A 20,473-nucleotide genomic window follows, 5' to 3' on the forward strand; every position below is an offset into this window, starting at 1 on the left:
TGTGAGTGACTCGAGCAGTGCCAAGTATTATGGGCATCTGGTAAATATTATTTTTGATTGATTAGCTATGTCAGTATGAATGCATAAGACACAAATTCTCCATAAATTTGACATTTCTATGGTACGAAGTGTCAGTCTACTCTCAATAATAATTCTGACAAATTCTAAAGCATTCAGTCTTACCCTCATTCCTTCAAACCGGGACAAGGCTCTCAGTGGCCTCAGAGCTCTTAGTGTTCTGAGGGATTTGATGGCACCAAGTTCTGAGTAACCCAAGGCATTTGCAGTTAAGCTAACCAATGAGACCTATACAGAAAAAGCAACACAATTTTCTTATTTACACACAAAAATGTCTACACAGTTCAACCTTGCTTTATGCAATGAATCAGTAATTCTCAAACTTTCGTTTTTAACTTTTGTTAAAAACACCAATAGCAGAGTCTGGTTTAGTAAGTTTAGGAGAGGGCTAAGAATTTGCATTTTTACAGGTTCCTAGGGTGAGGCTAATGATCCTAGTCTGTGAACGCTTATAAAAAAAGAAGTCCTTTTTTATAATGTGTTCTTTTTTTTTCAAGATTCTTGGTAAGAAATGTTTTTAAAAAATTAAAAGCAAAAAAATTAGTAAATAAAGTGAGAGGGAGAAATGTGATCTCCCTCTACATATCTGTAAAACTTATTTCTGTGTCATTTCTAATCATATTGAGCAGACCTGAAAGAGAAAGTAACATTTGGCACACAAGTAAACTGTACAAACCACTGGTGAATATGAACATGGATACATTTAAAAAGGTCTAGGCCTCTAAAAAGCAGCTTTGTTTGATATTTGTAAATTTCAGAGTGAAGGGCATAATACCATTAAGTCAGACAAAATTAGTGAATAAAAAAGTTAAGATTTTATTATAACAAATTAGAAAATTCAATGTTTTCTTTAGTTATTCATACAGATAACTAATGTAGCTGATAAAAGTTTAAAAGTCTTAGCTAAAAAGGAAAAGAAAAACTGTCATGGGTACATACATGTGTCCAATTTCCTTTGAAAACATATAGAAAAATATTAAAACAATATAAGCTAAGTAAAGATATTTTGTTCTAAAGTGCAACTGAATTTCAAAGGCAGATAAATAAAAATAAATAATTTAAGAGGATAATGTTAATATATATTTGAAAAATATAAGTTTTAAGGAAAATAAGCACATAGAAAGTTGTTATAAAAAACAACTTATTCAAAATAATTTTGCACATGCAATTTTAAAGTGAAGCCTCTTGAATACAGAAAAAAAAATGAGCTACAAAATTTTGTCTTACATAGTTCATACAGTTCCCTTAAAATCCAAACTCTAGGCTTTGTAAGTGCCCTCTTCACAGATAATTGAAAAATAGTTACTGAATCATCATTACTTGTGAAGCTTTTCTGTATTTAAGACACAAGGACCTGTAGTACTTTACCTTCTCTGAAGACAGAACCAAAAAGAGATAAGCATAAGTTAAAGGATAAAAGATACAAGTTAGACATAGGAAAATATTCTGAATGGGGTAGTATTTACTGGCTTATTAAAAGAGGTTGTAAAATGTTCAATTTTATGTGACTTGCAGAGCTAAATGTGAAAAAGGAGATAAATGTAGGCCTTCTCTTTCTGGGGCATTGCCGCAATCTCCTAATTGGTGTTTTGATCTCTAAATAATCCTCTTTTTATTATTCACACCTCCACCTAACTTCTCTCCCTAAAAGAACAAGCCTGGGTCTTGTCACTTCCTATATGTAATTCTTCAATAGCTTCCTCTTTATAAAATCCTAAGTCTAAATTTCTTTGGATGGCATGTCAGGTTCTTCAAACTCTTCTCAAAGTTATCTTTCTTATCTTATCATCCCATCACAATGATGTTGGGCTGTTTCTGCAGCCCACCCTGCATGTCATGTGCCAATGTTTTAAGGAATCAGTGTTCCTCCCTCAGCTGTGCCTGCTGGTATTCTCATCTCCCAAGTTCCAGCTCACATTCCACTTCTTTCTTGAAGCCTTTTCACCTGCCTCAAGTAAAGAGGTGGCACTTCTAACACAGGTATCGATTTACTGTCTACACATCTGTCCTCACTTTTCAACTGTAAGCTTCTGCAGGACTAGAAAAATGACTTATTTGTATTTGTATGTTTCATAATGAAATAGATGAGCAATAAGCATATTTGACTTAAAGCAAAGTATTTATCAGTTTAATATACTATCGTAACAGTTTTCTTAAATCTAAAAAGGTAAATATCAGAGTACTTTGGGTAATATGATCATTAGGTGCAGGACAGCTAGATTTCTCTTAAGAGTTTCTTTATAATCAAGTGGTGTTGACTTCATAATTTTATCTTTAAATAGACATATTAAATATCAGATGTTTTTATAGATTTGCCAACCTATTATAAGCACATACAGAAAACAGAGGAAAAAATAGTACCATGTATAATCCCATTATACAAATAAAAGAACGGTTATAGTTTTGGTACATTTTCTATTGTTCGTAATGTCCAGACACATGTAGTTTTAAATATTACTTATTGTCTTCCTTTATTTCCAGAAGACTGTTAATGTAATTCTGCATGTTACATTTATGTTATATTTAATAGTAGATTTGCCTCATATTCAATTATTTTAAAATCCTCTTATATTTTGATATGCTATCTTATTTTATTTCAACACCAATGTACTTAAATAAAACTTTGGAATATTTGGTCAATAGCCAATTTGCTTCTACTATCATACAAATCAAGTGGTGTCTCTTGCTTTTTGAGCTTTCAAATTTCTTTGTAATTAATGATCCATCTGTGTGCCCTAAACTTCTCAATAGGCTCTAGTGATGACAAAGATATGAAGGTCAAAGATGCCTGCGAAAAATTTAAATACAATTATTTTGTGAAATGTGAGAGTGCAAAAAGCAAAATTTCTAAATTCATATTTTGTTTGGCATAACTTGAGATTTTAAAATTAATTTGAAACTAAATGAATTCGTATAGTATGATGGCATTTGACTTTTATCAATGAATATACGTGTATTTAAATTGGCAAAAAATGTTTTGGGACATTCTCTCACTGTGAAACGAGAAACATAGTTTACATTTGGGCTGACACAGTGTTATTGAGTGCCTAGTCTGGTCAGGCACCAATGCTGGACCTAGTACCTATATGCCAACAAATGAAACAGCAAAGTGCAGCATACTCACATCAACAATCAGGAAGTCGAGCCAGCACCAGGCATTGGTAAAATACACTTGAAAACCATATGCAACCCACTTTAGCAGCATTTCCAGGATGAATATGTAAGTGAAAACCTTGTCAGCATATTCTAACATGGTCTTAATGGTTTTTCGCTGCTCAATGTATATATCTTCAAAGGCCTGTAAGTCAAAAAATTCTATTAAATTTTATGATCAGAAACAGTCTCTAATTGATGTCTTCTTAAAAAAGGAAATGATGCAAGCTCTTATCAGGGGCCTAAGGCTTGAAGATTTAATGTTTGCCATGGCTGAATTTTACTTTATCATTATCTGATCATAACTGACTATTGACTGGGCATTTCAGTCAGCGAAGGGTTTCAGTAATTTTTAAATTTTGGTCTCAGTGTAACCCCAAAGAGCTTAAAATTTTTGAGAGACTGCCAGCTGCTTCTCTCTAGATCAGGAGGCAGCTGAACATCTGGGAATAGATTGGCCTCATTCAGTGCAGACTCAATGGAATGCACCCTCTAGTAATGCAGATATAAAGCAGGGAGGTCCCTCAAGTATGGAAAAAGGAAAGGATTGTCATCTCTCACTTTCTAGTCATATCTCTGTGTGTGTGTGTGTGTGTGTGTGTGTGTGTGTGTGTATGTGTGTAGAAGGGTGTACGTTTGGAAATTCCCTTTGACAAAATTTTGCAGAGCCCTTGAGAAAGACTGTAGAACTCATTTGCAGGAACTCCGGAGGCTTCTGTAATGAAAATAATACTTATCTAACTTAATCTTCTTATCGGAAAAATTATCAGGAAAACCTGGCACCCTGGCTTAAAGAAAAGGAACAGTTTCTGTTTTAGGTAACAGGAATCAAGGCTTGTAACCAGAGCTCCATACAAAGACCTAAGGGTTTCTGGGCTCTGCTTACAGCTGAAGCTGTAAACCCCTCAGGAGCCAGTCACTGTGCCTGCATGTGTATGCAATTTGGTGAGAACTGACTGGGTGTAACTGAGAACAAAGAGCTCCCACAGCAAAGATACTAGTCACTGATGAGACTTCATAGTTCTCTCTTTACTTGGCTTTAGAAAGCATGACTGGCAAGGCACAGTGGCTTATGCCTGTAGTTCCAGCACTTTGAGAAGCCAGGTGTACAGATCTCTTGAGGCCAGGAGTTCAAGACCAGCCTGGCCAACATGGCAAAACCCAGTCCCTACTAAAAATACAAAAATTAGCCAGGTGTGATGGCTCACACCTATAACCCCAGCTACCTGGGAGGTTAAGGCACTAGAATGGGGTGAACCCAAGAGGTGGAGGTGCTGTGGTGAGTTGAGATAATACCACTGTACTCCAGCCTGGGCTATAGCAAGATGCTGTCTCAAAAAAAAGGAAAAGAAAATAAAGCATGGCTGATCCTCTTTAAACTGAATATATGGCAGGATACAGAATTCGGCTTAAAGGCCTCCAGATTCAATGCAGTAATTCTCCTAATGAAATCAACTCACCAAACACTCTAGTGATTGATTAAATTGAAACAGTAAAAGGAATGCAACCACATTTGTATCACCAATTAAGAAAATAAGTCATATCATTTTAATCAATATTTTGATCCAATTGATCATTTCTTTGAATGAAATCAGACATAAGTTTGTAAAGCCATCACTTTTCTGCTAGTCAGCAATTAAGTTAGTCTTATCATTCACTGTGGTTGGAAGAGTGAATTAACATGAGGAAGACAAGGGAGTTCCCTGCAGCATGGAGTTTATTTTAAGCGATTTTGATAGAAACAGGAGGCAGAGAAACTCTGGGCAGAAGGGGGCGGTACCTGGTGAGGGCCCCACCTTCAAGCCTGAAACTGTGGTCCAAAGTGAGAATATATATCCCTGTTTTCCCAATCAAATGTTGCCTTTTTCCAAAGCCACTCATGGTGTACCCTGCCCCCCATCCTATATAAACCGTATATAAACCCCAGAACTCAACTGGCAGACAGGAGGAGGAGCTGGACATCAGAGACTTCAGTTGGACATCAGAGAGAAGGGGCTTGGCATCAGAGGGACAGCTTGATGGCATGACTTTGGAGGAGTCTAGCTAGGGATGGCCAGACTCCAGGGAAAGACTACCTTCCTGTTCCCTCCCTTTCCTCTGTGAGCCACTTTCACTGGCAATAAAATCTCCCACATTTACCATCTTCAAGTCCTTCATGAAACCTCATTCCTCCTGGACGCTGGACAAATAACTTGGGCACCACGAGTGTAGGTACAAAAGGCTGTCATACTGACCCTCCAACTGAACTGTTAACACTTAAGCCATCCACGGATGGCAAAGCTACAAGGGCACTGTAACACTTCCTCTGGGCCTTCAAGGATTGAGGGCACCCTCCCCTAGATGCTGCTGCGGGGTGGGTATGGACTTCACTCTTGCCAGTGCCCAAAAGTGCTCACACTGGTTCCTGCACCCTCTCACCTATGCTCCACCTCCTGCGGGGGTGAAGCAGGGAGTGAGTGGAGTTTACTCCTGCCGGCGCCCACACATCCAAGTTCACCCACGAAGGGGTCAGGGAAATATCGTGCTTAGTTTGATACTTAGCTGATAATCTTACATCATGTCTACATAGACAGTCTTAATAAGAACTGCCTCTGATAACTAAAAGTCAGAAAGATCCTTATTTAAACATTTCAAGAACCCATAATGATCTGAATTTGGCTCCACCTGAGGGCTACTCCAGAGTAATAAAAGTTACTGTTTACTGAGCCTCTCATACTATGCTAAACACATCACACATATTTCTTCTCATTCTTACAAATACCTTAATTTAAAAGTGGGCAATATGAGTTGATTGAAGAAAAAGGGAAAAGATTTCAGGTGAAAGGTGAAGGAGTGGATCGTGCATTACCTACCAGAGCCCCACTGCTCAGCAGAATCATAAAGACAATGAAGGTTTCGAACCAATTGTGCTCCACTATCTTATAGCACGTTTTCCTCAAATTCCACCAAAGTTTCCCTTTGCCTTCTTCTATGCTTATCTGACAACACTTGAACTTCCGTACACAGTCTAAAATACACAGGAAAAAAATAAAGAAAAAAATTAGTCTTTGATTAGGTATATTTGTGTTGGTGGGAGATTCATCTACATTATTAACTGATAATACATTACAAATAACTTTAATTTTTAAGATAACTTCCACTTACAGAAGCTATCTTAAAATTATCTATATGGCTTCTTAATCATTTGTTAATAAATATTTATTTATTTATTTATTTATTTATTTATTTATTTTTTTTTTTGAGACGGAGTTTCGCTCGTTACCCAGGCTGGAGTGCAATGGCGCGATCTCGGCTCACCGCAACCTCCGCCTCCTGGGTTCAGGCAATTCTCCTGCCTCAGCCTCCTGAGTAGCTGGGATTACAGGCACACGCCACCATGCCCAGCTAATTTTTTGTATTAGTAGAGACGGGGTTTAATAAATATTTATTTTTATGTTTACAGCACTACTATAATGGATTGCATTACATTATAAAAACACAATATATAAAAAAAGAGAAGAACCAAAAGGAAAATAAACTTACCAAAAGTTGGTATTCCCATCCTGTCCTTATCCTATGAGTGTAATTCCACTCTATATAGACATTTTATGTATTTGAATTATGATTAGTTCACGGTTTTGTTTTTTTGTTTTGTTTTGTTTTGTTTTGAGGGGGAGTCTCATTCTGTCATCCAGGCTGGAGTGCAATGGCATGATCTCGGCTCACTGCAGCCTCCAACTCCTGGGTTCAAGCAAATCGCCTGCCTCAACCTCCCAAGCAGCTGGGATTACAGGCTTATGCCACTACATCTGGCCAATTTTTACATTTTTAATAGAGATGGGGTCTCACCATGTTGGCCCAGGTGGTCTTGAGCTCCTGACCTCAAGTGATCCGCCTGCCCCGGCCTCCCAAAGTGCAGGGATTATAGTCATGAGCCACTGTGCCCAGCCCTATTCCACTATTATTGAATACTTAGTTTGCGTTAAATCTGGTCATTATCAATAACAATCTAATAAACACCTTTGTATCATTTGTGGATTGCTAGATCAAAGGCTCTTCAACAAATACTTACTGAGTATGTGCTATTGTCAAAAAATTGCATAGAACAAATTATAATACTATAACATGTAAAACATAGCCTTGCTCTCAAAGAATGTACATTTTAAGTTGGGGCAATTTGTCTACAATTCTATAGTTACCAAAAGCAACAAATATCATAAAACAAAGTACTATGAGAGTTTTCTGGTAAACTTTAATTTCTGAGCTTTATGGAGGAAATGGATTTGTGACTAGATCTTGAGGATATATAAGAGCCATATGTATAAAATGTAGCTGTAAGAATGGAGAAACAACGATACAAGTAAAACGTAGTGACAAGAAATCCCGTGAGTTGCACAAAAGGAAGTAGGAGTCAAAACTAGAAAAGTAGCTTAGGGCCCAGGGTTTTAGGTGGTTTGATACACAGCATTGCTATTACAGTATATAACTGATCCATACCCCAAATAACACAACTTTAGCTTTCTTTAGAAAAATCCTTTTGCAATTATTCCAGTGACATGTTGCCCCATATCATATAACCCATAGTATGTTTTGGCATTTTTATTATCTTTGTTCAGAAATAATAAAAAATATTTGATCTTGACTGAAACAGGAGCTGTTACTTAAGGACAGATTTAAGGGTGCACTTATCAATTAGTACCCATTGTAATATCACAAAACAGTACATGATAAATTATTTCTCTCACATCCTTATCTATTTAATTTTTAAACCTAAAGAGAGATGTGTGTGATTTGGCTTTCTCTCCTGTAAGATATTTTAAAAGGCCACAGAAAAGTCAGTTAGTAATATTTCTTAGAGTTGAAAAGGATCCATAAAAGTGAAAGTATCTAATTACATAAATTAAACTTTGCCTTTTAAAAAGTTGCATTTGTTTTCAAACAGCAAATGCAAAAAAACAAATAAATGAACAGTTGTTGGATAGGGAAGGAAGATTACAAGATAGATAGATAGAGATAGATGGTAAGAGATGAACAGACATTTAAATAAACAGGGAAAAAATGGATAGATGAGATGATACAAAAGACCACATACATCATTGTTTTGCTTACCTTCTGTAAAACAGGCTTCAGGTTCAAGGGATTCCTCGGGTTCAGCCTCAGGCTGTTCTCCCTCAGCGGGAGCTCCTATATCAACGGTGCTGCCTTCAGATGAACTAGTTGCATTTAGCTTCTGAAAATCAATTCCACAAAAAGCACTTAGTTATTTTCTTTAATCCAAAAGTAAAAGTTAATTAGGTGTGCCTCCCCCACCCCCGTCTTCTGTATGCATTTTCTTGATCTGTAATTTAAGAATAACTTAAACATAATGCCAATCTGCTTTGGTAAGGTCGGGGGTCACAAGATTAGATACAACACAATAGTATTTTTTTTTCTTTAAAATATGGCGCTAACAACTGAAATAAGTTTTGTTTGAGTCCACACATAGAGATTCCGAAAGAAAATCCTGCAGAAAGCTTACGTAAGCTGTCAGAGTCATATAATCATCTGTGATCTTGCTTTTATATATTAGTTTGCAAATGGATTGCAAATAGTTTGTTTTATTCTAAAATTGTGACCCAACCAATGAAAGCTGCACAAGTGTATTTTCATGTCAAATGCAGAAAAGATTTGATCGAATGCACATAAACAGCAACAATCTAAATTTATCCACTTTTCATTGACATGAAAACATATACCACTGATTGTTAATAAATATATTCTATAATTTTCTAATTCTGAAAAGAGCAGCACATTGTTAGCTATATAGCAAGAGCTGATATTTTGCATTCTCTTTGGCCAATGCACTCCTGTGTTTCATTGTGCATTTGGAAACTACTTGTTACTCTGGCACTCTTACCTGCCCTGTTAGTACAGGCAGAAATGAATATTTAGTTGTTCTTTTGTTTTCCTTTAGATTAAATCAAATATCACCAAAAGAAAAATATAATAGAAGTTGTTTTATATATTGAAAGGCAATAAACTTTAGCCAGGTAGGTCCATTCTTGGGATCAGCATGCATGAAAGGATCCCAGTCTTTAACCTGGTCTTAAAGTGCTGCAGCAATGATGCAGGGCCAGGTGTGAGTGCCACACAGGAATCAGAGTAGTTTGGGCCACAGCATTCTCGGACCTGTTACAATGTTATTACCATTAGTGCATAACATTAGGAATGGTTGAGCTATTAAGAGCTACTTTATAAAAAGGATGAGGTAAGCACATGATAAAATGCACACTGAAGTATGTTAAACTAGAATAAAATGGATGCTGTAGTCAGTACTGGAAACGTTACATTTATATTTGGGCTAAGGATTATATGGATTTTCTCTAGAAAGATGGTTTCTTTATTTTATGAAAATAATTTTCTTATATAAAATATTTCTTTAGCATATTGATGCTGATAACTTAAAAAATTGATGTATGATATATATGAGATTAAAAACGCTTTTGTCTCATGTAATTTAACAATGCCAATGACAGAGACATAAGTATTAGATACTTCTGCCTGCTTTGAATTAGTTTGAGGATGATATTTTAATTTGTCCAAAAAAGTTAAATCAGTGATTATATATTATAAGGTACTTGAAGGTTGTTGATTTTTTAAAAAAATTTATCAGGTATATCAAATTACTGGAAAAACAATTCTAGTATCTTTGTCATTAAAATTTGAATATATTTGTTCTCAGCTGAAACATTGCATGTTTTTCTAATTTCCTATCCTTTGGGTTGTATTCTAAGTATAACTAAGTTTCTATACACGTAATTGACTAAAAAAATCTTCTCGTTTTAATATATCTAGTTCACATAAAGCTGTTATGCTATTAGAGACCTGATAATACTGATCCTATCACTTGCAGCATGTTGGAAAATAATACAGATAATCAGAAAAACTATAGCTTAGTCACATCTGATGGAAGTATAGACAATCCACATTAAGAAATGAAAAATATTCCTTTTAAGAATAAGGTCCACACTGTAAACACAGAACGGAGTAAGACTTGGAGGACGACCCCAAAGGAAAAATGAGGATCCATATTCAAGGTTCTGCAAATGCTTAGGCTGGCATTGCTGAATGACTGTATCAGAACCTACATCAGTGCTAAGTATGTTACAGGTACTTAAGAAATTTTGCTTAAAAAGATGAATGGGTGAGTGAATAAATGAATGAAAGACATTATAACATAATGAAGTCTAGCTCTTGACAGTGATTGGGAGAAGTCACCAGACAGTGTATTAAAGAAAATCTTCATTCAAAATGTGCATAAGTTTAAATAGGATTCCTGTAACATCAATTATCACTCCTGCTGCCAAGTAGCTGGGTTGCTAATACTTTAAGTGATTTTGGGAAGACTTATGCCACCACATCATTTCTTTCTTCACTGTTTATTTTGCAACAATCATGCTTCCTTGCTTTCATAATGTCTCCCCAGTAAATCTGGAATCCTAATTTCTTCCATCCATCTTCACTCACCATATATACCCTAGGCTGTTCACCAACCTTTTCATGGCTTATCATACATCTTGAACCTTGATAATGTATGGGTCAAATTATTTCACACAGATGTATTCAGGGTACTTTAACATGCTTGTAAGACATTTGGGTGCAGGAGCCATGTTCTAGGCCCTATGGATAATACACCAATATAGCTCAATATTGAATTGCCAAAATGCTGTTCATTAGGTATTGAATGAATTGCTAAGATACATTGTCTGTTTTCTATAGCCTGTTCAAATTAGCAATTTGCTGAATAGTTTGATCCAAGGTTAAAATTAGAGAGTATCAACCAGAGTTTGCTGTACTTGGCTGAAAATGAGAAACATGTTGATTTTTTTTTAATTGCTTTTTTATTCATTTGCTCTGTAATTTCAAATCACAAAAGCCATTACTATGTTTTCTTATTTAAATCACATTAAAAGTAGAAGAATTAACATTGCTCCCTTTCATTTTAGTGGGCTACCTTAGTTCTGATGTAGAATTAATAGATGCCTTTTTCGTAAAGACAAATATTTATCTACTGAAAGGTCAAGTTTTTACTTTTTCCAAAGCTCAATTTAAAAGTATTTTGTGTTTCTAGAAAACGCATCTCATCAGACTTAATTTTTTTGGAGAAAAGATCATGTTTTTGCCATCCTTGCATTGCTGACACCTATCACCAATGTTCGTGTTTCATAAATGTTTGTTGGGTGAATGAATGACCAGTGCAAAGACTCTTTTATCTAACCACTAACTACTTATAACACTTCCTATCTAATATTTACTTTCACATTCAAAAGAATACACACGATATTCTCTCTTAATTGCAGAGTAACACAAATCCTTCAAGATTCTGAATTGTGTAGGCAATGATAAACAACTCTTAGGAGTACTGTCTCGAAACCAGTCTGCCAATTATTCAGACCTAATGTGAGAGTGTATTAGGTAAATTATAGTTTAACTGCGGAGTCAGGAAAACTATTACTAAATCATGTTGACAGTGTTTTCTCTCTTTTCACTCTATGTCAAGTCCCAGTGGTGAATGGAACCTCTTTAAGGAGAGGCAATCTCATCCTTCCCCACTGTCCTCTGAAGTGGAGCAGCACAGGATCTGTCACATGTGTTACTTGAATACTTTTACTTTTGTGGTACTTGATTTACAAATAACAAAGAATCGAAGCTGCACATTGATTCTTAACATCAGCCAATCCGGTATTTATTTAGAGAAGGAAATGTGAGTTTAATCATTTTGTCAAAGTTATAGTAAATAAGTGGTTGAACACGCCATTCTGCCATGATTCTCTAAAGAATCGTTTTGATGATTCAAAAGTAAACCCAATGTTTATCAATTTAAAACATTTAGTAAGCTAGATAAGTAATCAAATATTGTAAGTTTGAGACAGTGCTTATGATATTGTTGATTTCCATGTTTTGAAACCATGAACTTTGGTATTAATTCAAGTTAATTCATAATTGTTAATATGTTTTAATGTAGAATAGAGCTAAATACACAATGGAATATTTCGCGAATAAGAAGTTTCCTTTAAGCTATAATCCTGAAACATAGACAGGAAATTCTGATTTATAAAACCCTTCTTGATAATATCAATTAAATGACTTTCTTAAAATTACTTTAGAGGCAAATATCATAATATTATAAAATATGTTTACTAAAGCAGTTAAAATGTGTAAAAGCCATAAAAATAAAATTAATCAAATTAGGAATATAAAAATATTCAGCTTCAGATAAGGTCATAATTATGATCAACCTAACTGTAGTTCATATTCAGCAATTAGAGCTGTGAGATGATCATTATGTGAAGCTGTTACAACTCATGCACTTAAGAATTTTAAATATTCCAATCTGGGCATCATTCATGGTGAAATACTACATAAGTAAGTGACCAAAACACGAACTGATTAGAAACACATCCAGTTTTACAAGTTCTATATACTTCCCTTTGGTATAATTTGGTTATTTAGGTTCACTGTTTATTACTTGCACTTATATATCAGGAAACTAGTGGAATAATTGATGTTGTTAGTGTAGCCCTTGCCTAGTTAAAATTTAACAAAATAAGAATGCCAGGACAATAAAGAGATCAAATGGAAACAGCCAATTTTATATGCTCTGAAGAGCATTGGCAATTATCTACTTTCAGGTGGAAATATTACTTGAACAATGTTTTTAGTGGATACCTAATATTATAGGACTCTTCCTATGGAAAATCTGCTGTGATTCTCTTAAGTGCTGGATAATTATAATCAAATGAGTTAAGCAGGGCAGAATCATATTTTGCATAATGATCTAATAAACATCAAGATACAACATTTCATTTTGTATTTTTAAATACTATACTTCCAACTTGTGCTTTAATGATAAATTACTCTTAAATATCAATGTTCCAAACTAATAGTCTTTCTTTCAGAAAGTAAAGGTGAGCAAATGAAAGTTTAAATTATTCATGGGTACACTTGTTTCTCATTATGAAGCTAAGATACATTTTGAAGAAAACATAATTAGTAGATATTGTATATAATTTGGAAAAAGAGACGTATTTTAGTTTAATTTAAAAATTGGCACTTCAAAAGGAGAAAACTTCAAATATGGATTAAATCAAATATCCCATATCTGACTTTTTTGGTTTTCAAGAGCAAAAATCATTTGTTCTACATGGTTCCTATTGCTGACCCATACTTAAGGAGCTCTGTTACTTTACATAAACTAACTCAACCCTGAAACAATGGAAGGAATGGCCTTGCTTACTTTGGAATGGGCTTAAGGCCTAAATGACATATTTACATCAGACAGGAATTGTTGCTGTTAATTTTCAATAAAAGAGATGGCAAAATCAAAATAATTACTCGCAGTATACTATATTATCCTGAAAGTCATTTTAGTGTTTATAATGGATACATTATAAATTTTTTTTTAACTACAAATAGTAAGATTTTAAACATTTTTCTTGGAATGGCAAAAGGAACTCTTATGTCATGATGGCCTACTGCTCAGTAGATTACCCGTGACCCAAAGACACATGTGTTTGGCCCATTTTGTTCTCATATCAAAGCTATTTAGGGTATCTTTTTCCCATCTTAATTACCATCCCACTGGAAAACTTTCCCATGAGGACTACACATTCTCCAGGATAAAGTCATAGACAGGTGCCTGTTGAATCCATTCCACCATTGCTTACTCGAACCTCCATACACATTTTTGTCTCCCTTCCTAGGCCCTGTATTAGCAATTAGTATATTCTTTAGGAAGTGGACGATGTTTCCTAAGAGAGAATCAAAGACTTTTTCAAGTAACTAAAAAACTGCAATAATGTGAGGGTTGAAAATAAATAAACCAGCTCCTGCTTAGCTTCTATTCTACCACCTTCACTCCAGCTGAATCCCCTAGATAAATTGATAGATAATATGCCTCAAATATCTTTTCAAACAGGAAATTGGCAAATGGGATATTCAGAGAATAAGGAAACTAATCTTACCTCTTTCCAAGAAACAAGCTATTATCCAAAAGTGACTAAATGTCACCCTTTTCTGAAGAATTAATACATAATAGGAAAAGGTAATTATCTGTAGTCCCTGTGTATATGTGCATCTGTGTTTAAGTGTAAACCATTATGCATCTCAGTTCCTACTTTATAGACCATTCCTCCAATATATAAGGCATTATGATTCCTAAAACTAGAAAGCCAGTGACTGAATATTTTGTTCGAAAGTATAGAAGAATGCTCCAGCAATGGCACGATTATTACTTCTTTCTAAGAGCCAACTACACTTTTATATCAGTGTTGTTATACAGTTTTATTGGCAGAGGGAGAGGAAACCGCATCTAAGTGACAAAATAATTAACATTTCTTAAAAATAATTAAATTGAGTTAGGCAATTTGGTTAACATATTTGTGCCTAAAACTGTGATTTCAACATCAGAAAATGAAGGTCCACTAAATGGATCCCATAGAATGGTGTTACATTTTTTGCTACTGTCACATGATAGGGAGGTCTCTTCACTTTAAAAATACCATAGGAGCAAGAGTTTCTGATTCTTTTCCTATATAGGAGTTTATAGATCCTGATACACTTAAATAATATTCTTCAGGAGAAAGTTTTCCAGCAGGTCTGAATAAAATAGAGGGGAGAGAAAGCACAGAGGAGCCAAGAAGATAAAAAAGGTGGACTCTAAATCTATTTTTAGAATGAGCATCCCATCTATTAGTCTTTCATTATCATCATTATTATTATTATTTGATATGCAAAAGACATTATTTCCTTTTCTTTCAGTCTAGGAGTTTTAAGGGCATATATAAACAGACTCTCCAAAGGAATTATATTCTAAATGCAAAATACTTTTGGTCAATTGCTAAATGAAGCAATGCCATTTTCCTCAAAATGAAGCAGATAAAATTTATACCTATGCTGCTAGCAGCCAAAACATGGACATTCCAATTCCTTTACATTATTATCACATTAAAACATCCTCTGGGAAGTTTGCACATGAATAAGGGATTGCTTTAATTTGCAGATTACCCTTCAGAAAAACATGACACTAAATAAAAAACTGTCAAGAAAGTATAGTAACTGGGCTATATATAAATATTTTTTAAAAAGTAGAGGATAAAAGGTGTTTTTGCAAGTTTTCAAAGAGCACCTACATTTCTCCTTTAGGCCCTCAATATGTTCAAAACTCTGTAACATTAAATGGAAATTAAATGATCCATAAAGGCATGCACTTTTACTTTTCATTGAATATAATTTATATTAAAATCTACGTAAGAAAATTAGCAGCTAAATCATTTTTTTTAAAAAAAGTTAGGGTTGTCAGACTTGCCTGACCATGCTTTATATGACTCAGCATAATAGCAGCTGTGCATGTTTTTATTTTACTGCCAATGGATGGGCAAGGAACGTAGCTGAGTAACATGCAGGCCAGTCAAAAGTCATTTAGAAACTGATTATATGTATAGATGTACAACTTGCTTGGGTAACCTGGGTAAAAGTGGTGGCACGAGCCTCTGGCTGGTTAAAAAACACCAGAGCTGCATTCTTGATGGCTCCAGCTTGATTTTACTCCTGTGAGAAGTAAGAATGGTAAGCGGTGAAGGTCACCATATCACACGACTAAATTTCACTTTGAAAAATAGTCATTCAAGCATGGCTTCCACATTACTAAAAACTCTAAAAGAAAAAAACAATCATTCAAAATCACAAAAGGAATTACATTAATATAATCAAAACAACATTAAAATCAAAGCATACATGATTATGACATGATTTTAAATGATCTACTCTAGAGAATCTACAGAAAACTACTGAAGAATCACACAAATTTAGCAAAGACATAGCAGAGCATGTAGTTTGAACACCTAAAAAAATCTTTCAGTCCATTCAGTCTGCCTTAGAAAAAAAATCATTTAGACATTCCAAAAAAAGTCTCATTTTTTCTTTAAAAAATTAATTTAGAAAGGATTAGCAATAAGCCTCATGTTTCCACTACTCTGTGACACTTAACAGTGTAATCCTGTCCACCAGTTAGAAAAATGACCAGAAAGAAATGACTAGAAGGCAGACACTAAAATGCTATTTCAAATGGGAGTGTCTGAAATTCTTCAATAATTGTTTTAATTCTCTAGTTTTTTAGTATAGAGCTACCAGGCAAAAGTCTGAAAGATCAAAACCTACACATAATCTCTTTCATGGCTATGTTCCTAATCATTTATTATTTTATAAATTTTTATCTGGAAAGTTTGATATAAAGTCAGAATTAAAAATCCCTCCAAATAACTTTAACACTGAAGTAACAATCTCTATGCTGGGAAGGTATTGGAAGGACTCCACAACTTAAGCAATGAAATAATTCTGCCCACTTCCACTTGGTAGATCAGTTCTGTTCCTCCAATTCTGAAACACTGAATTCACAAACATCATTTTAGAGTATTTAACTCAGAGTTCACTTAATTAGAAAACAAATAAAAAAGCTTAATGGTAACAAGAAAAGTAAGAGATTTCCTTACTCTAAATCCCACCTCACTGGACTTCCCTATTACTTCAAACATAATGGCTTAAGTTAAGGTTAAATACGTGTTCTTTTGGAAAACCCAAGGCTATAAAATCTTAAAGTTAAGAAGACTGGATGCCAAATTAATCATTCCTCAAAATATACTCAAACTTAGCTAGAAGATTAAACTAGTCAATGATCTCAACATTTTACACTTTATAATTCATTCTTAGTTTATTTGACAGCCTGAAATCAAACATTTGTGAAAGTTAAAATTGCCTTTTTTTTTACTATTAGAGAAATATTCATAATTAGGCATAATTTCAAATTAATGAGAGTGGAATATACATTAAAATTCAAATGACCCAATTCTATTTTATAAATGCCGAGTTCGGCTTCCGTAACAGCAGTATACGATGTAAGAAATTGGGCCACTTCGCCCTTCCAGCATAACCCAACTACTATAACTATACTTGTTCAAAATTTTGTTAACAAGATTTTAAGATATTATTCAACTTTCAAATAACAGTCTAGTTGGTAAAAATTTAAGTTCAACTAATTAAAGTAATTTTTTACCCCAGGCTAGAAGGTTTTATTACTTTTCCCTTGAATCTCATCAGTAATTTTTTGTGACACAGGTAGCTGTGTCCTCATTATTTATATCTTCCTACATTCAAACATTGTCTGAATTTCCCATTAAACATCTACTTCAACCTAATCACTAACAGCAATACTACCCAGCTTACAAAAAAAAAAAAAAAAATAGAAAATAGCGCACTCTTTAGTAATTTTATCAAATACAGAAATACTGTTTGAAATACCCAGTTCTTTTTTTAGAAATATATTTTTCCTCATAATTTTAGCTCATACTTAATTACGACCATGTTGTGCTACTTGAATTTTACCTTTCAGTACCCAAACTCCGCTATATCATCATTCTTCCTTTCCCCACATCAGAAATAGAAGCTTTTATCTTCCTTGCCAAACAATTCGTATGAGAAAGGAATGAATCTTTGTTTTTCATTGTTATTTTTGTTTGTTAATGCAAGCTTTAATGACTGGAAATCTTGTCTTCATTTTTGTATAGCTAAACAATTGAATATTAAGGTTTTGAATTCCTCTCTTTACCTCCAATTCTGTACTTACTGACCTACAGGTTAATAACAAACAAAACAAAAAATATATTCTGGTGCTCATACCTTTTTTGTAAATCAAAGAATATGTTAAGGTACTACCAGGATTTACTGAGTTGATAAATTCTGAATTTTACATTCTATAGTGTATGAAGGATTTTTGTTTCTTTAAAGGGTGAACACTGAGCTCAGTAGGGTTAAATATGTCTTTTAGTGTGATTCCTCATCAATCTCTTCTCTTCAAAAAAATGACTGACTTCAGGAAACATAAACTGTATATAAATATCAAGCCAAGATCAGCAAACAGATCTTCCTTGAGGAAATATGTCTGTGCAAACTAAATACAATATTATTTTATGAAGTATTTCATAAGAACCAAGAACATAACAAGATGAGAATTGTAACTACCCTCCCATCAGGTATTTTTCCAGGACATACAAAAAATGACAGTCATGGGCAAATAAGGAAGAAAGTGAACAAATTTCACAATCTAAAATTTTCACAAATCTAGGAATTTTTTTAAATAGTGAAAAAATTCATATCAAGAATACTGTTAAGAATTCAAAATGTGAGTATATGAAACATGAGTAAGCATATTGCTTATCTAGCTATATTTTAATCTATCATTTATTTATTACCAATTTTGCCATGGAAAATGTATTGCTAGACAGATATTTTCTATTTTTTTATCAGGAAGGAATCATACAATTTAAAAATACCTGATAATTTTAAACAACAGAAATATATAACACCAAAATAACTCCTTATTTAAACATGTTTACCTCTTTGCTTTCCTCCATATCTGACTCGCTGCTGAATTCTTCAGTATTTAAATTTTCAAAGTCAGATTCTCCAACAGCAATTGGTACCGTCACAGTGAGGCTAGGGTTGTTTATAAATGACATGTAATCGCTTTCATCCACGACATACTTTTCTACACTGCTGCCTATGCCACTAGTAGTTCCATTTCCATCTTTGAGATAATTGAGGTCTTTGCCTATTTCTATGGTGGTATGGTTGGAAATACAGCTGTCTTTTTTATTATTTAAATCCTCAAGAGGTTTAATTTCATCTAAAGCTTTCTGTTTCCTAACAAAAGCTTTTTGAATAAATTCACGTATTTTTCTTTTAACAAAATCGATTCCTTTCTGCATCCTTCCCACAGCAATCTGGAGATTATTCATTTCGTTATCATCATCAGTGGCAGCAAGATTGTCAGAGCTGAAGGAACTCAAAAGCAAGGCCAAGAAGAGGTTCAGAACCTGAAATACAGCAGGAAAACAGGTGATCAAAACATTCTATTGTTTCAATTGCTTTCAATCATTAATTTTCTAAAATTGTTCTTGACACCTTATTTTATGCTAGTAAGTATTTCTAATTCATGATAACCTATTCAAAAAAAAAGAGAATGAAACAAAAATATCTAGTCAATATAAAATAATACTATTTAGCACTATTTGCTTTTTAGTTACCGCAAAAAATACTGAAATCATTGTTAAATGAAACATTTATATGAAGCTCAGTTCCAAAAGAAAAATATAGACACTGTACAGTGAAAAGAAAACCTTTGACTTGAGATGCTCATTTATTTTGGACATTTATCCCCTCCCAAATCTCATGTTGAATTGTAATCCCCAGCACTGAGCATGGGGCCTGGTGGGAGGTGTTTGGATTATGGGGGCAGATCCCTCATGGCTTGGTGCTGCCTGTGTGTTAGTGAGTTCTCATGGGATGTGGTTATTTAAAAGTTTGTAGTGCCTCCTCCCCACACTCTCTTTTGCTTGCTCCTGCTTTCATCATGTGAAATGCCTGCTCCACTTCACCTTCTGCTGTGATTGAAAGCTCTCTGAGACTTCACCAAAAGCCAAGCAGATGCCAGCACTATGCTCCCTGCAGAACAATCAGCTAATTAAACCTCTTTTCTTTATAAATTACCCAGCCTCAGGTATTTATCTATAGCAATGCAAGAATGGCCTAATACAGTTGCTATTTTGACCATGTAATTTGGATTTTTTGAAACACTGATAATTTATTCCTAAAACCAACAATTAATCCAATATACTTAAATATGATTTTACTTTTGTGCCTTTGTTCCATTTTTTTATACATAGAGAACTGGACAAATAAGACAAAAATGTATTTATTGCTGGATAAAAAGTCCCAATTTTTTATTAGGACAATTATGGCTACTATAATTATACAATAGCAGGAAATACTATAAGATGATTTTTATACAATAATTATGATGTTATTGTTGAATTAAAGATTGTGGAGTTGAAGTGTTGTCATGAATAAGAACAGTAATCAGTCTGCAAATTGGGTCATTCACATGCTTCACTGGTATAAATGAGTGAAAAGATTAGTGACATTAAACCCACTATTGTGTATACACAAAAAAACACAATTTACTAAGAAATCAGACATTCTCAGGGGTACAAGACTCAGTCACATAATTTTTTTCAGGATTTAAATGCCAATGTATATGAATCCCTGATTATTTAACCATACAGAACAAAAGAAAGATACAGCAGTAAAGAGGGGCAAATGCACAAACTAAATACAAGTTGCATATCCCTTATCTGAAATGCTTGAGACCAGAAATGTTTTGGATTTTAGA

General features: G+C 34.1%; 1 protein-coding gene across 5 annotated transcripts in view; it reads right to left on the reverse strand.

The window, feature by feature from the left end:
* SCN2A (sodium voltage-gated channel alpha subunit 2) overlaps positions 1-20,473 on the reverse strand; it is a 147,184-nt gene that overhangs the window by 17,144 nt on the left and 109,567 nt on the right. For all 5 annotated transcript variants that reach the window (XM_012440617.3, XM_064382655.1, XM_012440619.3 and 2 more), the window contains 5 exons: positions 18,639-19,118; positions 8,320-8,440; positions 6,084-6,238; positions 3,203-3,376; positions 184-306 (listed from right to left, as the gene is read on the reverse strand). In XM_012440617.3, the coding sequence (XP_012296040.1) occupies positions 184-306; positions 3,203-3,376; positions 6,084-6,238; positions 8,320-8,440; positions 18,639-19,118 (1,053 nt within the window). The remainder of the gene's footprint in view (positions 1-183; positions 307-3,202; positions 3,377-6,083; positions 6,239-8,319; positions 8,441-18,638; positions 19,119-20,473) is intronic.

Source organism: Aotus nancymaae, unplaced genomic scaffold, assembly GCF_030222135.1.
Source record: "Aotus nancymaae isolate 86718 unplaced genomic scaffold, 86718_ANA_hifiasm-v0.15.2.pri h1tg000029l, whole genome shotgun sequence".
NCBI lineage: Eukaryota > Metazoa > Chordata > Mammalia > Primates > Aotidae > Aotus > Aotus nancymaae.